At 41.6% G+C, this 19,550-nt stretch overlaps 3 protein-coding genes across 6 annotated transcripts in view; 2 read left to right on the top strand and 1 right to left on the bottom strand.

The window, feature by feature from the left end:
- The window catches only part of LOC109855310, a 28,943-nt gene extending 19,670 nt beyond the window's left edge, over positions 1-9,273 (top strand). Inside the window, exon 4 of the mRNA XM_020429428.1 lies at positions 7,735-9,273. Coding sequence (XP_020285017.1) covers positions 7,735-8,564 — 830 coding nt within the window. The 3' untranslated portion in view covers positions 8,565-9,273. The remainder of the gene's footprint in view (positions 1-7,734) is intronic.
- Positions 9,274-10,632: 1,359 nt separating this feature from the next.
- LOC109855344 (nucleolar GTP-binding protein 1) lies at positions 10,633-13,703 on the bottom strand. Its single transcript, XM_020429513.1, has 9 exons — positions 13,499-13,703; positions 13,120-13,394; positions 12,811-13,048; positions 12,483-12,725; positions 12,137-12,391; positions 11,763-12,047; positions 11,388-11,666; positions 11,140-11,283; positions 10,633-11,035 (listed from the first exon to the last, which is right to left on the bottom strand). The coding sequence occupies exons 1-9, from the start codon at positions 13,544-13,546 to the stop codon at positions 10,880-10,882; spliced, it is 1,923 nt and encodes a 640-aa protein (XP_020285102.1). The 5' UTR covers positions 13,547-13,703; the 3' UTR covers positions 10,633-10,879.
- A 3,203-nt stretch (positions 13,704-16,906) lies between these two features.
- Positions 16,907-19,550, top strand: part of LOC109855312 (IQ motif and SEC7 domain-containing protein 1) — a 43,608-nt gene continuing 40,964 nt past the window's right edge. For all 4 annotated transcript variants that reach the window (XM_020429439.1, XM_020429433.1, XM_020429438.1 and 1 more), the window contains exon 1: positions 16,907-17,500. In XM_020429439.1, the coding sequence (XP_020285028.1) occupies positions 17,250-17,500 (251 nt within the window). In that variant the 5' untranslated portion in view covers positions 16,907-17,249. The remainder of the gene's footprint in view (positions 17,501-19,550) is intronic.

Raw genomic sequence — 19,550 nt, 5'->3', positions numbered from 1 at the left:
AAAAAAAAAAAAAGAAAAAAAAGAAACAAACAAAGTCGTCGCTCGCGACATCCTCAATTCGCCCCACTTTACAACACTATAACAGCTCGTTTAAAACTAACAAGACTTCGTCTACTCGATCTCGGTCAATTACGCCGACAATTAGCCTGATCCGCCGCGAAATCTGAGCGGCGCGCGAGGGAACGCGCCCGTCTCGTCGACCCGATATAAATTAAGACGTGAATCTTGCTTAATGAAATCCTATATACACACGAAGAAGCGACGGCGGCGCGGCGGGTCTCGGTCTCGGGATGTGCGCGCTCAATTACGGTCGTCCTGAAAATAGTAGGTCAAAGAGATAAAAGTCGGCGACGGCTCACATCTGCGGTCGGGGACGGCTTCGGTCCTGCGACTACCGTGCGGTTTTATGCCCCCTCGTACAACACGTACATCGAGTGGACTTGAGTCAGTCCGTCCATCGAAACCAGTCTCAAGTGGATACTTGTCTATATACACCGGGCGGAACGGGCGCTAGAGGTGCGCAAAGCAGAAGAAGAAGACGAAGACCTCTTTTGATGGGCCGGAGCGCCTCTTTATCTCTCTCTCTCTCTCTCTCTTTTTCTCTTCTCTTATCTGTCTTTCTTCGGAGCACGATGGGTTCCAACAGCGTGCGCGCGAGACTCTCTCTCTCTCTCTCTCTCTGTGTGTCTGTGTTATTATGAAATAGAAATTCCGACCGCGGCGGAATGCCGAGCGACGAGTTCCCGAATGCAATAAGAACGAATCGCCGGGAAGAACGCGCGCAGAAACACACCGAGCGCGAACAAGAAGTAGTCTGCCTTGCTTTATCTGCGAGACGGGACACGACGAAGAGTGTTGCTGCTTCTGCTTCTGCTGCTGTGCAATGTGCCGTCGCCGCGAGTAACCGATACGTGCGGAGTAGAAGTCCTAAAGAGGAAGATTCTTTCCTCCGTCTCTTCCTTTCCTTCTCACCGGAACGCTTCGCGAACGGGTTTCAACGTTCGCTTCGAGATTTACATTTCAATTTATTTGGATCAAAGTGCTCTTCACTCGAGAATGAGAGAGAGAGAGAGAGAGAGAGAAAGAGAGTACCTACTCTCATTAGTCGGAAAGACGCGCAAAAAAGTTAATATGAATATAGGAGAGATTAAAACAACTCGGTGGTTGAATTTTAACTCCCGACGGGAATTTCATATTTACGAACTTAAGATGCGCGCGCATACACAAACATGTATATATATATATAAGTACACATCACTTGCGCACGAACGTGATTCTCTCGTTTTATGTCGGCGTTAATATCTCGACGATAATATATAAACGCGAGATTAATAATCCGCTCTCCGGAGCGCGCGGGGCTTCCGGATAAAATATCGACCGAGGCGATTTGAGACGTTCGCGATTAAAAAGACAATCGCGGTTTAAATCCAGGACACCGCGATTCGCGGCGCGACCGCGGTTATTCTTTCGAATGATGCGATATGTGTGTCAGATCATCCGGGGAGGATAGGGGAGAGGATCTCTAATTTCAGATTTTCTCGCCCGAAAATATATCGCCCGATCGATATCGGTTTCTCGCCTCGATAGTTGAGACGAGGAGGAGTTTTTCTATTTTCTTGTTGAGCTGCGCGAGATAAACACCCGTTGGTTTTTTTTTCCTCCGATCTTACACACACACACACACACACATAATTCTATCGCGTTCGATCAAAACACCTGAACGCGCATTGAAATAATTTCCCGCTTGTGTTACATATATATATATATATACCGCGTATCCCGAAATTAACCCACTTTTACCGCGCGCTGTTGATCGGATTCCAGTTCCGGGCGCGCGAATTTCGGCGAAGTTTGCGCCTATAAAGCGCGCGAAGGAGGGTCACCTGTGTGCGCGGCAATTTATTTTCGGAGCATGCGTCGAGTGATAAAGTCTATAATAAGCACGGCACGCGTTTGATGGCACGGTGTGTTATATATTCGGAAGAAATTTATCGCGCGGGACTGTGTCGAATTTTCGTCGGGTGACGAGATGTACGTACGTACGTTCGCGGACGCGGCGAACACACACACACACACACACACACGTAAACTCACACCATTCCCGCGCAAACCACCCACCCTCGGTTGATGCCTCGCGCGTTACGGCAGAAATCGTCCGGATGCCGTGGATTCCTGACCGCTTTATCGGCCGGTTTAATTTGGCGCGATATCTGGTCAACAGCCAAACAGGCCGTGCGAAAGACCGTATTTTTGGACCGATTCATTGTTCGAGGTTCTGACTGCTGAATGAAACGCGCGATTGCCCGGCCCGCGTCATCGCAGGATGCGCATCTTCGACGCGCGTCCGGTTTCCGGATACGCGTTTGATTCTCAGAAAAATATACGCGTTTAACACATTGGATATAGAAATCGATTTGTCGAAGGAATTCAATTTGCGGAATAGAAGCTTTGTTGTATATTCGCGGATACCTCCTCTCGATACCGCGCGCGCGCGCGCGGTGTGTAACGTGAGCGGCTATTTCCCGTTGTCGCGATCACGCGGATTTCTTGGGGAGGAAATGTATAACAAGCGAGAAGTGGAAGAAGAAGGCGAGTTTCAATTGCTAATATAAACGCAGACAGTTTCACAATGAAGGCGACAATCAATTAACTGGTTTAATGACGACGCGTGGAAATGTGAGAGAGATGCGCGCCATTGTGTATAATCGATCGTAACGAACATATAATTAATCAAATATTCACTTGTGTGATTATGTATGTAAATGAACACACGCGAGATAGATATCGCCTCGTTACATTCCGCAGAAACTCACGAGATAATAACGTCGAGAAAAAATATCAAAGAATTCAAAAATAACATCAATCTCTCTCTCTCTCTCCCTCTCTTTCTGTTGCAACATTATTCGTTCCTCATTATACTAACGATAATTTAATGTTAACAGACAAATTGTTACATGAATTATAATTCCTACGTCTCTCTCATCGTGTCATGGCAATAGACAGACAGTTGCAACATGAAAACTCGCGTTTCTCGACGTCGATTCTGCAAAAAAACGCTGCACGTATCTCATTTAACGAGTCCGCCTTAGGGAAGGAGGGGAAAAAAAATCGATATGCTAGAATTTGTTCGCTTCTGCTTTGGTATCTTCCTTACAGCGAGAAAGTCTGATCGATCTCATTGCCTAATTCTTCGTTAAGAGGGAATCCAAACAATTACCGCTTTAACTCTTCGACGAACGCGCGTGTTACACGTGTGTCGAATAATTCGGCGAACGTGATTGCCGTGAAACTGGGAATAACCCGCGGGGGAGCGATCGAAGAAATCTATAGTTTGTCTACAAATGTAAGATGATTTTCGCGGGATTTTATCGTGCAAATAAATAAATTTTCTCGTACTTGGAAAATAATCGATTCCGAATTACTCTCTCGATCGAAGAATTCACAGGAGCAAAAACGCGAAGATTTTTAAAAAAAAAAAAAAAAACAAAAACGTCGAAAGAAGATTCGATCGTTTCCGCGTGTATAAATAAGACACGTGTATCTATGAGACGCGCGTGAGATTCCGTTTTATTTTATTCAACCACGTGAGAAAGTTTGCAGAAATAGACGGGCGAGCCTATTTACAGAGACACTCGGCGAACGGATGGGATTAAGAAACGATTTATTTCCCTCGCTCCGAAAAAAGCAAACGATTCTTATGGTAATGGGCGTTAACAAAAAAAAAAAAAAGACAAACGAAAGGGAAAACGAGACAAAAAAGAAAAATTCGAAAACGCACGTTTTTCTCTCACCGAAACAACGGACGAAACAGCATCGATCCGTTAGTTAGTCAAGGGTAAATTATTTGAGGTACGTGATTAACCTTTCGGAAATATATATATGGGGAGTCCTAAGAGTCGGGGGCTGTTGTCACGAATGTTTCCTCAAGCAGAATGAGGAACGGCAGTCGCGCGCGCGCACACGCCCTTAACTTCCCGTGCGCGCACACGCGTAATGCGCGCGACGTCCCATAAATAAAGAGCAATCAGTGTGCCCGCATTCCGGGCACGCCGCGAACCGTGGAAGGTCTCGCGGACCTTCGCTTTCTCTGCCCAATTTCTTGAGATAATTAACACGCATAATTAAGACGCGAATTATTAAAATCAAATAGCGCTATAAAGTTGCGCTCTCTAATTCACGTGTTAATTAAAATCTCGAGGACAGAAATTACGCGAATGTTATGAAACGTGTTAATAGGAGCGATATTCGAGCGATTTGAATGTATTAAAAAAAAAAAAAATTCGAGACAAAAAAAAATGTCGTCCGAACGATCGTTTGTTTTTGCAAAATTTTGCACGGAATGCGGATGAAAATAAACGCTGTTTTCCACAACGCGCGCGGCTGTGACAATATTCTCGCGTTTGTTCTCTCCCGCGTGTTTCGAGATAAAACGAGTTTAGCTTGTATGAATTCTTCGTGTTTCCATTTTTGTTTTGTGTTTTTTTTTTTTTTTTTTTTTTTGCACTCTTGAGTATTCCGAGATAACTTCTAATCGTTTTGAAAGAAAATTGTAAAACTTTAAGTGGAAACCAGATAAACCAGATAACGTAGCGTGTTATATCAGACGGCGCGCAATGGCCGGCTCCGAAGTACGTGGCGCTCTCATAATGTACACACTGGGAATTCTTTCTGTCTTTTATCACACACATATCTTTTCCCTCTTTGTTGCTTTCTTGAAATCTCGGTAATTATTACATCGGGACTCGTAAACACCAACGTGTGTGACAAACCGGTTGAAAGCGCCGCAACGGCGACCACCAATGCATTGTGGATAATTAATGGCCGCGTGAGAAATTTCTTAAGGAACCTCGTAAATAAGATTTAATCAGCGCTAGTTGTTAAAAAAAAAAAAAACCCAAAAGAGAAGAACTGAAAATTTCAAAGCTTGTTAACAATCTCGGAAAGTCAGATTTTTTTTCTCTCTCTCTCTCTCTCTCTCGAGCACTTATCTCTTTTTCTCTCGGAAGATTCGATTCTCGCACCCCTTTCTTCTCCGAATATAATGGTTACGGTCAAAGGAACATGCAAATTCCAAGATTTTCGTCCGAGAAGAATCTAAGTATTAATAACACGTTCGTCCGAAAATATTTACAATATCGGTTTGCTTGCAACCATTTTTTCTCCGACAATAACTTAGGGAATGAATAATGTTTTGGATAAAAATAAAAAGAATTCGAAGTACAGTAATCGTCGGCAATAAATCTTCAAAACACGCGAAAGTTTTTCAGCGGAACGTTTTTCAGTAGAAAAGTTATTTGCGACGAGAGAGAGCAAGAGAAAGAGAGAGAGAGAGAGAAAGAGAGAGAGAGTGAAAGTAAACTCAATAAACAATTCGATTACTTCATTTAACTAATGAGTACGTAACAAAATTGCGCTGATCGCAATTTGATCGAATTAAATATTTACATCGTGCAACAAACGTCAAAGGGGGGGTTTAAATTTAAGACCGTATCGTCGTTTTAAATCTCTGAAGCATCTCCGCGACGAGATCGGCAATAGCGTCTTACATGCCAAGATCGTCGATTTTGTCGGAAGGCCGAATACCCGTTTCGTGACTCAGATTGCGGCCGTGTTTGTTTATGCGCGACGAGTATCCATCCGGCGCTTACGCGGTTCGTGAAAATCTTTCTGCCACCTTCTGCCAATAATATACGTGGGTTGGTGCGGACGACGGATGGATTAGTGCAGATCCCGAGAGAGAACAGAAATGCGCTCGTTGCGCGATACCTATATATATATACTATATGCGCGCGATGGAAACGACGAGGCGTCGCGCGCTTGCAAATTCGCGTGTGAGACAATTATGAGACACAGACGCGGAAGAATGGGAGGGAAGAGGGTAGGGGAGACAGGAATTTAACAGTTCCTGTTATTTACGTAATATCCGCGCTTTTACACACGCGTTGGAGACACATCGACAAAACGCAGTTGTTAATTTTACTTGGTTTTGTATACACATCCAAAAATCTACCTCTCTCTTCCTCTCATGCAACATATGTAAGACAACCCTCTTATAACGCGGCATCTCTGCAACACACGATTTCTTATAACACGGGTTAAGTGAATTGAAGAAGATCTCGTGTAACGACGCGACATTTCTACAACACACGTTTTCGAGAGAGGACACAAATAAAAACCCTGAAGTTCAAAATTTTATCCTAAATAACGTGCAAATAAACTTTAGCCGAAATAGCTGGAGTTCTATTTTCTAAATAAAGATCCGTTTCACTGAAAGAGAGAGAAGCGCACAATTCAAGAGAGAGAACTTCGAAAACGCTTAGCTCCGTACTGCGAAATTTATAAAGATCCGTCAAAGCAAACGCAAACAAACGTAGAATAACAGAAGTTTTTTGAAAAATGTAGAGCACAGAAATCAGGATCGTATCTTCCGCTGCTCGGAAGAAAAATTTTGCCAAAAAAAAAAAAAAAAAACGCTCTCGTTTTAATGGCGCTTAGTAACGATGAAGAAAACAATTAGCACGCATTATTTAACATTAATGCATATTTCATCAATTATTGATACTCTTAATAAACACATTTCTGACAGTTGTGCAAAAGAAAAATAATAAAATAATTTTGTTCATTTTCAGAACCCAACTGTTTTTTTTTTTTTTTTTTTTTTTTTTTTTTTTTGTATTAGTTGTTTACTTCGTGACGAATTCGCACAACACGAGATTTTTAGGATCGTGTTGTATAGGGGGGGAGGAGGTTATATATAACGCGCGAAGGAATACGAAACTTTTTTTTGCGAAACGTTTTGTTCGCGACGAAAAAAAAAAATGTGCGTTGTACATTATGTGTGTAACGGAAATTATCATCGTCTCGCACAAAACATCGGCATGTTACTTACGACGTCAAATCGGTCCGCGTTTCTTTTTTCGGACGCGTTTTGTCTAAGGGGTCAAGGAAGGTTGAGTTTGATTTCTTGTCGTCGCAACAAACGGCAAACAATAGTCGAAACCAAACTGTTCCGCTCGTCGTCGGGGCTAAATTTACCGTGTTTGAATGTAATCTGTAAATCTCAAGGTGGTGGAGAACAAACGCGGCAACAACACATCGTCGTTGACAATCGTGACAAAGCGGAGAGAAACTGAGTCACGATTACGAATAAAACTCTTGGCGCGCGCGCTCGATCTTACGTATCTTACATTGTCGTTCGAATTCAATTGCGGCCCCGCCGCAGTTGGAAATCCAGAGTTTCCTTTCTCATCAATTAACGCACAAGGACTTGTGCGCGCAGGTTGCAATCTTTGCTTTACAAAATTTTCCGCCTTGTGTCGCACGCGACTCCGTGACAATTTGTTTTTTCATTCATTATATGATTATTCATTTTTATACGCGTCACGCTCCTCTTCTTCCCGTCTACTCGCAACACAAAAACTATTTTTTTATTTATTTATTTTTTTTAATTCAATGCGGATAAGATAATTTGTTTCACACGTGCGAAACAATGTTCGCGCAAATTCCGCGTTAATTCCGTTAATGCCGTTAATGCACGGCGCAATTTGTTGCAAATTGAAATCTTTCGGTGTGATCATCGGTAACGATGTAAAATCGCAATTCTCGATTTGTCACCTTTGAGAAGGGGGAAATTTGCGATGACGCAAATTTTCCGACTTCGCCATTCATAAAAACTCTCCGTTTACGTAATGCCACATAAATGCATGAATGGGATTTGCGCGTTTCTTGTTACAGAGCATCCGGGAAACAGGTCGGGCGACGAATGGAACGGAGGGAATCACCGTCACTTCCTGTATTTCCCCGTTGCAATTCACGCGTCGGACGTCACGGTCGATCACGCGTCTCTGAGATTTCTTCTGCAAGGCGATCACAGACGTCCGCGTCATTTGGAAGCGTTGGTTTATCTACGCACTCCCGTATCGCGGCGTCTTCTGCTGCGGCGCACGCTTCACCACCGGGAACCGACGAACTCGCGTTGGCTGGAACTGGACTCCACCGAGGCGGCGGTCGGCTGGCTCGAGCGAGATCTGGAGAATCACGGCCTCGAGTTGGAGTTTCTTCACGACGGCAGATCGGCGCGACGCTACGTCGCCTACGCGACGTTGAACGTGTTCACCAGTTCGTCGTCGTCCTCGTTGTTGTCGTCGTCGTCGTCGTCGTCGTCGTCGATCGGCAGGAGGAAGAGATCCACTCCCGAGGAGCTGATGCCGCTGCACGAGGTACAGCGTAGCAAGTGCAAGGGCGATAACAACAAGAAGTGCTGCCGGCACGAGCTCACGGTAATGTTTAAGGATCTGCCGGGGTTCGAGTTTATCGTCGCGCCGAAGAGCTTCGACGCCGGTTACTGCAAGGGACGTTGTCCGCCCCGCTATCATCCGGCCCATCATCACGCGCTGTTGCAGAGCCTGCTGTGGAAGGAAAATCGAAAACGCGTGCCGAAACCGTGCTGCGCGCCCAGCAAACTTCAGGAGCTGACAATCCTTTACTTCGACGAGAACGAAGTGACGAAACTGCAGGTGTCCTACTGGAAGAACATACAGGTGTTGGAGTGCGCCTGTTCGTGAGAAGGACAAAAAAGAAGAGCGGAAAAAAACATGGTCCACCCGAACGTCGAGGACTCACCAAAGAATCGTCCGAATTGCGGTTCGGTGGTGCCGCACACGCACGCACAGTTATCGGATTAGAAGCGCTAACAATAATAATAATAATAATGCTAATAGATATTGTTATTCAATAGAAAAAAAAACAAAAAAAATATATATATATAATAACAGGACGACTATCGTCGTCCGCGAGCGATCCCAAGATTCTTCTTCGTTGCTGCGATCCTTCGAATTTGTTTGTTTCTTTTTCTCTCCTTCTGTTTTAGATTCATACGAATGTACCGCACACACGTACGCATCACGGAGGCATCACCGAACACTCAGACCCTCGCTTGGGGGGGGGGGGTCTCGCGCATATTATTGACTGTGATACTAACGATATTTACTTGTCATTATATTCCTTATTACGTAGCGATCGCATTTTATATATCAGTAGGACATTTTGCTATTAATTTTCAAATTTTTCTTTTTTGGTTAAAAAAAAAAAAATAAAAGCCATATATAATTATGTACATCTACATAGAGCGCGCGCGCGCACACATATCTTCTAATTATTAATTTATTACAATTATCACGCGGTAGGCGATTTTGCGAAACAAGCGGGTCGCGAGTGAAAAAAAAAAAAAAAACGCTCTGCGTTCTTTTACACACCCCGACGATACCCGACGTCATAATCATCAGTCGTCTTCGCTCTCCGCTGAATCTGTTTTATATCAAGAGTTTTATTAGTTCCTATAGAGTATTACGGTTTAGAATCTCGAGCAGCGGTTTGTAAATCTCTCGGTGGCGAATGTATGTACATTACGTTCTTGTAAAAGTTCCAATTTTGCGTTTTCTACGAAAACTGTTAACACACACACAGACGCGCACACATACACAACATACATACACACACACACACACACGCCAGTCGAAGGCCGGTCGCCGCATTTCTATATGCATGCGTGAGCACTTGAAAGCTCCAGCTCTATCCTAATATAACGTATTCATGTTTTAACTACAAAGTGTAATAATGTGTAATCGTATTTATCTCAGCAAGTGCAGATAGTAAGATTGATTAAAAATGAAAAATAAAAAAAATAAAAAAAAACCCACACTTATATTTACACGTCAAGATCGATGTACGAGGCGACGTTCTATCGGTAATAATGCACTTATTGTAAATTGTAATGATCTAATTAATCACGGGCGGCGCGTGCCCCGTTGTATTCATCGTTATTATTCCTATCTCTCTTAATCGATTGTCAATAAAATATCTGATGTTGGAAGTCTATTTATAGCGAGGTCTTAAATACATGATCTATCAATTTTCAAATAACGGCTTAAGCACGTTTACGTTTATTTTCTCTCCTATTGGTTTTTTCTTTTTTTTTTTTTTGCGTTGATATATTGAGATAAAGTCTCCGACTTTAAAAAAATCTCACGCGAAAAATTAAAAAATTATTTGTTTTTCGACTGACATGTGAAGGTAACTTAAATTTCCTCTTTTAATTTTTACATACACACAATGCGCATTGTGAGCACGCACACAAATCTTTCATATGCAGTGTAAAATATATGAGCTGCGCTCGAGAAGCGCCGCTATCGGGCGCGTCATTGTGTCATTTTCTATCTTTGTTTTATATCTAACGACCGATAGAGTGATGCAATAGCGCTGATAAAGCGCGCTCTCTCCGAACCGCAGCCCGCAGTTTAGAACTTAAAACTTTTTTATTCTTTGTTTTTGTATGTGGCTTAAGCTTGTGGAGAAACGCGAGAATAATGCTCTAAAATTGAATTGGTACAGTCAGAAAATCAATACCCGAGTCGGGTCGAGATCTGAAATCTACTATCGTGACAAGAGGTTATCTCGCCACGACAGTAATAAAGTTTCATTAAGCGTGATGCCGCTGCTTACCCTATTCGAGTTCGAAGGTTACCTTGCGTGCATTATGCAACCACGCGCATTCACGCCACGCCACAAAAATATAAAATACTACTTTCGAATCAGAAATACTCAATCAAAAAAAAAAAAAAAAAACATGCGATCACAACAGCGATCTTTGCCTTCTCATTTAATAAATATAGCAACACGGCTACAATTACAATCTCTTTCTCTTTGAGTTTTATTCATAACTCGTACTTATAAATCTCGGATTGCGAAGTAATCAGAGCAAGATTATTCGACGATTTTTTTTCTTTTTTTTTTTTTTTTCAAATCAATCTGAAGCACAATTTTTACAAGTTTACTCTTTTTCAACAAGTACAAAGTAACAATAAGATGTGCGAAGGTGTTTTTATCTTCTACTCGTTTTTCCGATACCACGTTTGCCAGAGAACAAATGTTTCGGCATTTTGTTGCCGATGAAACGATCAGCTTCACCCTTGAGACCTTTCTTGGCTATCTTCTTCTTGAGCGCATTGTGCGCTATGTTCTTCAGTTTCGTTTTCATCTGCAAACAAAACAATGACAATACTCTTCTTCCGTTTGACTCTTTAAGAGAATTACGAGAGAAACTTGTCTTCTAAAAATAAAATGATCTTCTCTCTGACTCACCGTTCCATCCTTAACACCCATTTCGTCACGTGGTGGTTTCGAGACACTACGGGCGCGCGATTGCGACGCCAATTCCACGCGCATGCGTTTCTTCGCAGGTTCCGAGCGGGATCTGGACCGTCCTCTCGTTCGCTTGAAGTGTGCCTACAATTTCACCATACAATGAATAACTCAAATAAAGAGCTGAGCTGTTTCCGCTAAAAAAAAAAAGCGAATTAGATATTCCAAGCAGATTGTACAAGACTCACATTTTCAGTGTTTTCCATATCTACACCCAAATCTTCCATCTCTCTTTTCAACTTCGCGACCGATCTGTCACGGACCTTGGCGCCGGATGTACGCGGTATTATCGGCTTAGTTGATGCCTTCGTTATTCTCGCCTCGTCTCTCATGATAATCTTCTTCTCGCGAATCTGTTTTGCCAACTGCGCGATGTCACGCATCATCTGCGTCATCTCGGGCGGATTGTACACGTACATTCCGCTTTCTTCTCTCAACTGCTCCTCCTGTTCCAATTTACTCAGTTTCTGAAAAACAAAAGAATAATGAAATTAAAAAAAAAATCACATGTTTTTCCACAGTACAATGTCGCACGTTCCGTCAACAAGGAAATTCGCACCGACCTCGAATATTTCTGGATCTATGTAATCCGCTATGTTATGACCCTGCCATATTTCTGGTATGATATCATATTTCTGGTCTCCCTCGATGTCGTAATTCTTCTTCAGATCGAGCACATAATCGTCTCCCATCTCTTCTTCTATTTCTCTCTCTAATTTGCGTTTTCTCTCAGCCTTCTCCGCAGCCATCTGTTTCTTTTTTAAGACGCTCTCAGGTATGCAAGGAACGCGATTCGGATCGACCACCTTTGGCTCGGCAATGTGCAATCGGTTAAGAATCGTTTCCACCTGTAATTGTTTGCAAAGTTTTTTGCGTTGCGAGTACATTTAATTTTTCAATATAAAAAAGAAAAAAAACAGACAGAGAAAAAAGATACCTTTTTAGTTTTAAACTTCTGTTCGACTCTGAGAGTCAGGAGTCGCTCGCAAGCCTCTATTTTTACTTCCATTACTCCGGTATCGGTAACGGCGCTCATTTCCATCACCGGCGTATTCGTATCGTCCTCGAGTGGCTTCAGAACAGCTCTTTTTTCAGGAGACAATTCGTTCAAACTTATGATATCCACTTTGTTCAGAACGATTATCAAGGGCTTGTTCTTAAACAAAGGCTTTATGGAGTCGTATAACTTCATCTGTGAACACAAATTGTGTTTTTATTAATGTAACACTTGCTTTTGCATTGTCATTTTGAACTGTGTGTATTGTACATGTTTCACGTTTTACCTGCTCCTCCAAGGTGTGACCGCACTGCTCTGACAAGTCGCAGAAATAGAGCACAGCAGCCCGCAAGTGAGCAAGAGCCGTTACCGCTTGCATTTCTATGATATTTCTCTCTTCCAATGGATGATCCAATATTCCAGGTGTATCAATTACTTGCCACCTCAAATATTTATAGTCTGTATGTCCAACATACAGAGACTTCGTTGTAAATGCATAAGGTTGAACCTCTACATCAGCTCGAGTGATCTATAAATTCATAGTTTATAGAGAAAACATTATGATATAATTCACAATTTGAGCAAATAATCTCACAACAGTAAGAGAGACTTACTTTATTGATAAAACTGCTTTTACCAACATTAGGAAAACCGCATATAATGATTGTACGTGTGTAGGGATCTATACTTGGCAATCGAGCCAAGTGTTGGCGCACTTGCTCCAAATACGTCAAATTAGCTGCTTGCCTCTTCATAATGGTGGCCATTCGACCTAAAGCAGCCTTCTTTAATTGTTTACAACGATACAAAGAATCTCCGTACTTCAGTAAACGAGTATAATCTTTTCCCACACTAGAAATAACAAAATGTTTCTTGCACGATACAGTTTGCGCATACGTTATGATACATCATGTGCTTCTTACTTGTCGATTAAGTGTCTGGCGGTATTTATTTGTCCAAGAGCCAACTTGTAATGATCCTTGTCGTATAAGATGTTCATCAAATCCGCATAAAACGGATGAATGTCGTCCAGCTTTGGAAACTCTTGTATGATTTGAGATAACTTATCGTGAAAATTTTGTTGGGTGAATTTTACTTTTCGAATGTAAAAGCTACGTATTCGGGTGATCTTGTATTGCTTGTGAATAACTGTCGGAGTTTTGCGTTGTGTTTTCGATAATATTATATCGATAAAGTCCTACGAAAATTAGACGAATGCAATATATTACTCAGTGTTCCAAATAAATAAAATATAAAAGCAATTATATAATGTAAAACAAACACATTAGATCGTTAACTAACCTTTGCGGTTGGGACTACCACAATCTTCTTGAAATTGTATAAAGCCATTTTTCTACTTTCAGACAGAAGACTGAAGCAACCAAACCGAACACGTGTTTCGCGTTGCCCGAACACGAGCAGTCAATTTCACACAACTTTGAGGTTATAAATTGTCTCCGAACAAATGCTAAACTCTGGTTCGATGCAAAAATGGCTCAGTGAACCGAATTAAGTTAGTCCATACGTCATTTAAATGCTTAACTCTCTATACTTCACCAGAGAGCAGTGATGAAAAATCGAGCCTAAAGTCCCTAGAACATAGAGCCTGCACTGCAAATCCATGTGTGTTACTTTAACACATTTTTTCTGTGTAATTTTAAGATTACACGCTTATCCGTGTTATTTAAACACACATAAGTGTGTAATATGATAATTTTATGCAGATCGCATGTGTGTTAAAATGCGTAAACATCTAAAATGTGTAATAAAATAAAACATATAAGTTTTAGACATGTTAAAATAAAACATATTTCTCCTTTTACACGTTTGAACAGATAAACGTTTCAAAATTAAAACACTTCAAAAAATACACATCAAAATTGTCGTTGTCTCTGCGTAGAAAGTTGCGCGCGCATCAATCTTTCTTTCTCGCTCCTTCCAGAGTACAGAGATATGTTAGGACAAGTACAGCGCGGCGGAAAGAAGTGTGCTGACGTGCAATATATGTTTAATGTGATTTGTGAAAATTTAATATATTTTTTATTTAATATGAAGAAGAAAGTGTACTGTTTAATCGGTGAACGTTGTAAACGCATTCACGTTTTCATCTAAAAAATATATCTCTGACGCTCAAATTGTACGTGCAACTTTAATAGAAGCCAGCAATAACGATGTAGTGTTATTTACAATCAATGATCAACAACAAAGAAATCATTTTACAAAAGTTTGATGCCGATCGAAATAATAAATTATGTGATATTGAAGAAAATGATGAAATTGAAGACAAAAGTGAGGTTAACGTACTTTTTTTGTATGAAAAACCATCAAGCCTCGTACTCGAATCATCACCATCTACTGGTTTTATTTCTGATGTTTCTCAAGAGAGACAAATCAATGACACGTATAACATGAACTTCAAAATATTACATACTGAACCAGGTGATAAAAGTTTGGAAGCTCGACGTTTTCTTAGGAGAACAAAATAATAATGTTTTAATATTTTTAAAGAATACTGCACTATGACAAACTTTATTATACCATAGTCATCTAAGTTTTTCATATTGCAGCTTTTTTGAACATAAATATTATTATTCTGTTCTCCTATGAAAACGTAGAGCTTCCAAACTTTTATACGATAATATGTCGTTTATTACACGCAACAAATTATACATTTAAAACGTGTTAATTTAGTGAGTTAAATCAACACGTATTAAGCGTGTTCGAATTTTAAACACTAAGAAACATATTAAAAGTGACTTCAATAAAAACACACGTCAAGTGTGTTAAATTAACACACTTGGATTTGCAGTGTGGCCACTCATCGTATATCTGTTGTTATTGGTTCAACTCGCAAGACCCTCAAAATGGCGGAACCAATTACAGCACTGAGATCGTATAAATACACGCGCGCGCACACATACACACATCCTCACAACAGAAATAAGAATACTTTTTTCTTCATTTTTTTTCAAAATCGAATCAAACGAGACTGAAAAAAGTCGATCGGTTTATTCGTTCTTCCTTATATTAAAAAAGACATGTGTACCAAGAAGTGCGCGTTTGGAGTCGAATATATCGCATCTTGTTGCCTCTTTTCCGCGTTGCCGATTGGTTGGTTGATTGATCGAGTCGAATCGAATTGGTAAGATCGAAAGAGTAAATAATAAAAGCGATTTTGAGACAGTCTTTTCGTCGTATATATAGAGAAAATTAAAAACGTAACTAAAGTCACGTGACAGGAAAGAGTAGAAAAACAACACGTAAAAATAACGTGACTGTAATTTATATTATATATAACATTAAATAATACATATTATACATATAATTTATTATATATTTATAATATTATACTTTATATTGTATTATATGTATTATATACATACTACAGAGTAATGTCATTGACCTCGGCCGCGCGGCCTTGGCGGGGTCATTGACCTCGGCCGCGCGGCCTTGACGGGGCACTGACCTCGGCGCGCGGCCTTGGCGGGGGGGGTCACTGACCTCGGCCGCGCGACCGCGGCGTGTTACTGACTTCGGTCACGTGATTACGGTATATATGTATATATATATATATACATATATGCGTATGTGTGTATTATATATAGAATATTACATATAATATATATAATATTCTTTTTTTTACCCTTTTCCCTATCACGTGACTTTAGTTACGTGTTGTTTATCCACTTCTCTCTCTCTCACTATTTTTTGAGTTTGATTTTTATGCGTTATTTCTGAAATTTCTCATATGTGTATTAGATATGGTTTATAAGACGTATATACTATCTGTCATCGCGGTAACAGGTTGTGTTCACTGATAACACGTTAAATAAAAATAACAATAGCGTGCGCGTAGCGCGTGCATGTGTTGTGCTAGTATTAAAAAAATGGTTGATATCTCCCTTTCACTGAAATGCCTGATTTTCGCGTATAATAGGCACGGTGTGCTCGCGCAGTTCGAGCGCCACTTCGTTGCGCGTGAACTTGGCGCGAACTGCCGTGCCTCTTGATATTCGCGAGCGTGGATTTGATTTCTTTTGGAATTTTTATATAAAATGACCGGTCTCGTGATGAGAAGATGAGAAAAGAGAACAGAAAAGAATAAGAAAAAACATTGCAACTTTCCACACAACATAAATGTACAAGTTTTTATACATTATATAATAAAATACGCTAGCCTACGGGACGGAAAAGCGATCGTAAAAACTTTTATGGGCCTGGCCGTTCTCATTCTTCTCTCCGCTTATGTCAAGATTGGTCCATTGGTCTCGACCAATAGTCGCGTTCAACAAAACAATTGCTGAGTGTTGTCTTGTCGACATTCGACGATGATTGGTTGATTATTGAAAAGCAAGAGCCAATCACGTTCGATTGCTACGAAGCAGCTTGTCCTGCAGCCAATCAGGGCACAGCTTCGTCACCAGATCAGCGACATTTGATCGCTACAATTCGCGATTTATTTGTAAACAGAGACTGCATTAATGGTTGCTGCCAGTATTAAAAACTCTATACTTCATGTCACATGTGCTATAGATTTCCAATGACTGGCAAGTGAATATCGAAACGCGGCAGGAGGTAAGAAACATCACCACGCAGGTGTGTGCGCGTACCGCCTCTGACACCGCGCGAGGTCGCGCGCGCATGCCCGGGGAAAAACGGCTCGAGATCTGACAACACTGTCTCGGATCACTGCTCGCAATATGGCGAATGCGAGATGAGGGGTTGTCGCGACGTGCGTGCCTCGTCGGCGCTGTCTCGCGAGATATAGCAACATCCACAGTTGAATCGTTGATATGCTGGCGGTCTCTCGTGAGCGCGGACTCGTGGCGCGTCGTGAAGACGAACTTATCTCGCGCGAGATAAGTTGATGCGCGACGACGACGACGACAATTCTCGGCAATCTACGGCGGTACGTCTCCGCGACGACGTGGGTTGAAATAGCGAGGTTCGTTCGTTTTGACGTTTTTCGAAGGTGTGCGCGAAACGGACGCAAGGCACGGACGCGTACATACGGAGAACGGCGTTTCGCGGTGAAAGTAAACAAACGCGCGACATGAGCGCGATCCTCGGCGGCAGTGTCGGCGAAACGACAGCGTCGGCGGTGGCGGCGGCTCTTCTGGAATCCGACGTCGAGAGCATCCTCGAGGAGAAGAATCAGCTCATCAGCCGCCAGTATGCCGAGATCGAGAGGTTGCAGCGGGAGCTCGCCGAGGTCGTCGGCGAGCGGGACGCCCTGCTCTGCGAAGTGTCAAAATTCAAGTTCGAGCGCGAGATGACCGATCTGAAGCGACTGCACGACGAGAGGTGAGTGTTCGCCTTCGGGCTTTTTGCAAAGAACAAACTTTTACACGAATTGCCTGAATCTACACAAATGGCTTTTGTTTGTTTTTCTTTTTTTTTTTTTTTTTATTTGCGCTTTGTCCCGTTTTTTCTGTGTTGTAACCTTTGTCGCTCCTCTTTTCCCCCCTTTTCGGACAGAGAATAATACGCGTCAGCACACACAACTATTGTGCGTGAGAAAAACAAAGAAGTTTACAGCGCAAAAATACATAACTCTTTTGTACTTTTAACAATTTTAGTGTTTGCGCTCGAAGAACGCGCGCGAGTGGACACTTTTTTTCTTGTTTGGAAGGCACCGAGAAACAATTTGTGTAGCTTTAAACAAAAAAAAAAAAAAAAAAGAAAAATAAAAAAGAGACAGAGGGAAAGAAGAAAAATTGTCTCGTGTTACAACCGAGAGAAGGGTGGGTTCGTATTTTTCCCGCGCGTTTAGGCGCGGCCTCCTCTCATCCCGGGGGCTTGTCGAGGCGGATTTATCCGCGATTCGCGTTCTCGTATTTCACATTTCTCGTTTACTCGCCGAGGGTTTTCATCCCCCCGATCTTTCCGATAGAATCTAAGCCCGGTACATTGAATTGTGTGTTACGCGGAGGTGTGGTGGCTCCGCGCATACACCGTTGCGTGAATTCGTCACGTCGCGCGCGCGTTACAACCATCCAGAAAAAGCCATCAGATATCAATCATCGCGCGAAATTGATATTGCCGGGATCTCGTGTGGCCTGTCGCGGCGTTTTCGTACGTATTTCCCATCGTGTCCGAACGGGATATATCACAAGATATCGGGAACGAAAACGAGAGAGAGAGAGAGAGAGAAAGAGTGGATGATACCTATCGAAGGGCGCGCGCGAAACATGATGTTTCTCCCGTCAAATTGACTCTTCATTTGCCGATATATTGCGCTCTCGCGACTTGTTTTTTCTCTTTCATTATTATATTCTGCCGCGCTACCGTTCTGTGTATTTTTCAACGTGTGTGCGTTACGATAAAGACAATAAAACAAAAAAAGTCTGTTAACGATTTTGTCTTCGCTTCGAGTAATACGTGTGTAATCAGCGTCGGACAAGCTTGTTGCACAGATTGTTGGAGGAAAAATACTATATATATATATATGTATAATATTTTTTTTTTTTTTTTTTGACGTATTTACACACCTAGATGATACCAGCCTAGGAGATACGATAATATTTCCTCTATCGAGAAAAATATATGAATCATCTCGTCGATAAATAGCCGATTACGCCGATGTGAAGTTTAAAATAATAACGCGCGCGTTTTATTTCAGTCGGGTTTCAAAAGTTCACGGTTTTTCTCTCGCGCGGGTTTGCGAAATGCTCTCTTGTGCATAATTACTGGCGACGATGACGCGAGTCCGTGATCGAGACCAGTGTTGAAACGAACGCTTTTCTAGCTATCAGCTCTCACATGTTAAAGATAAATTGATAATCTCACTGGGGGCGAGAGGGAGGAAGGAAGGAGGAGATGATACAGTCGCATTTGTGTCGCTCGATTCTGCGAATTCCAGATAGATACTAGACACTTCGCTTTTAACGTCTCATTTTTCTATTATTTCTGATGTTTTAAAACGGAGATAAAAAAGAGACGGACAATTTTTCTGGCAAACACAACAATTCGGAGCAACATTGCACAATGGGTGTATTGCTGAAAAAAAAAAAATAACGGCGCACTCTCGTTTGAAACGCTAATTACCAAGTTGAAAAGCTAAAATAGCTTTAAAGTCATTAAAGCTAATAATCTTAATGGCACCGACTTTTAATTCTTCTTAAAAAAAAAATTTTTTTAATAAATAAAAAAAATAAAAAAAACTACGTTTTCTTGAGAGGTTTTAAAGAACGAGTTTCTGTTCTAGTACACACAGCGGATAATTTAATTCTATCTGTTCAACAACCGCGCGTACGTGTGTGCGTGCAAAGAGATGGAATCACGCGATTAATTAATATTATTAATTTAGATACACTCGTCAGAAGGAAACGAATCGCATTACACACAACAGCGT

This window comes from Pseudomyrmex gracilis, unplaced genomic scaffold, assembly GCF_002006095.1.
Source record: "Pseudomyrmex gracilis isolate BER0280 unplaced genomic scaffold, ASM200609v1 scaffold_87, whole genome shotgun sequence".
Lineage (NCBI taxonomy): Eukaryota > Metazoa > Arthropoda > Insecta > Hymenoptera > Formicidae > Pseudomyrmex > Pseudomyrmex gracilis.
Note: the sequence above shows the minus strand (reverse complement) of the source record. Positions and strands in the feature narration are given on the sequence as shown.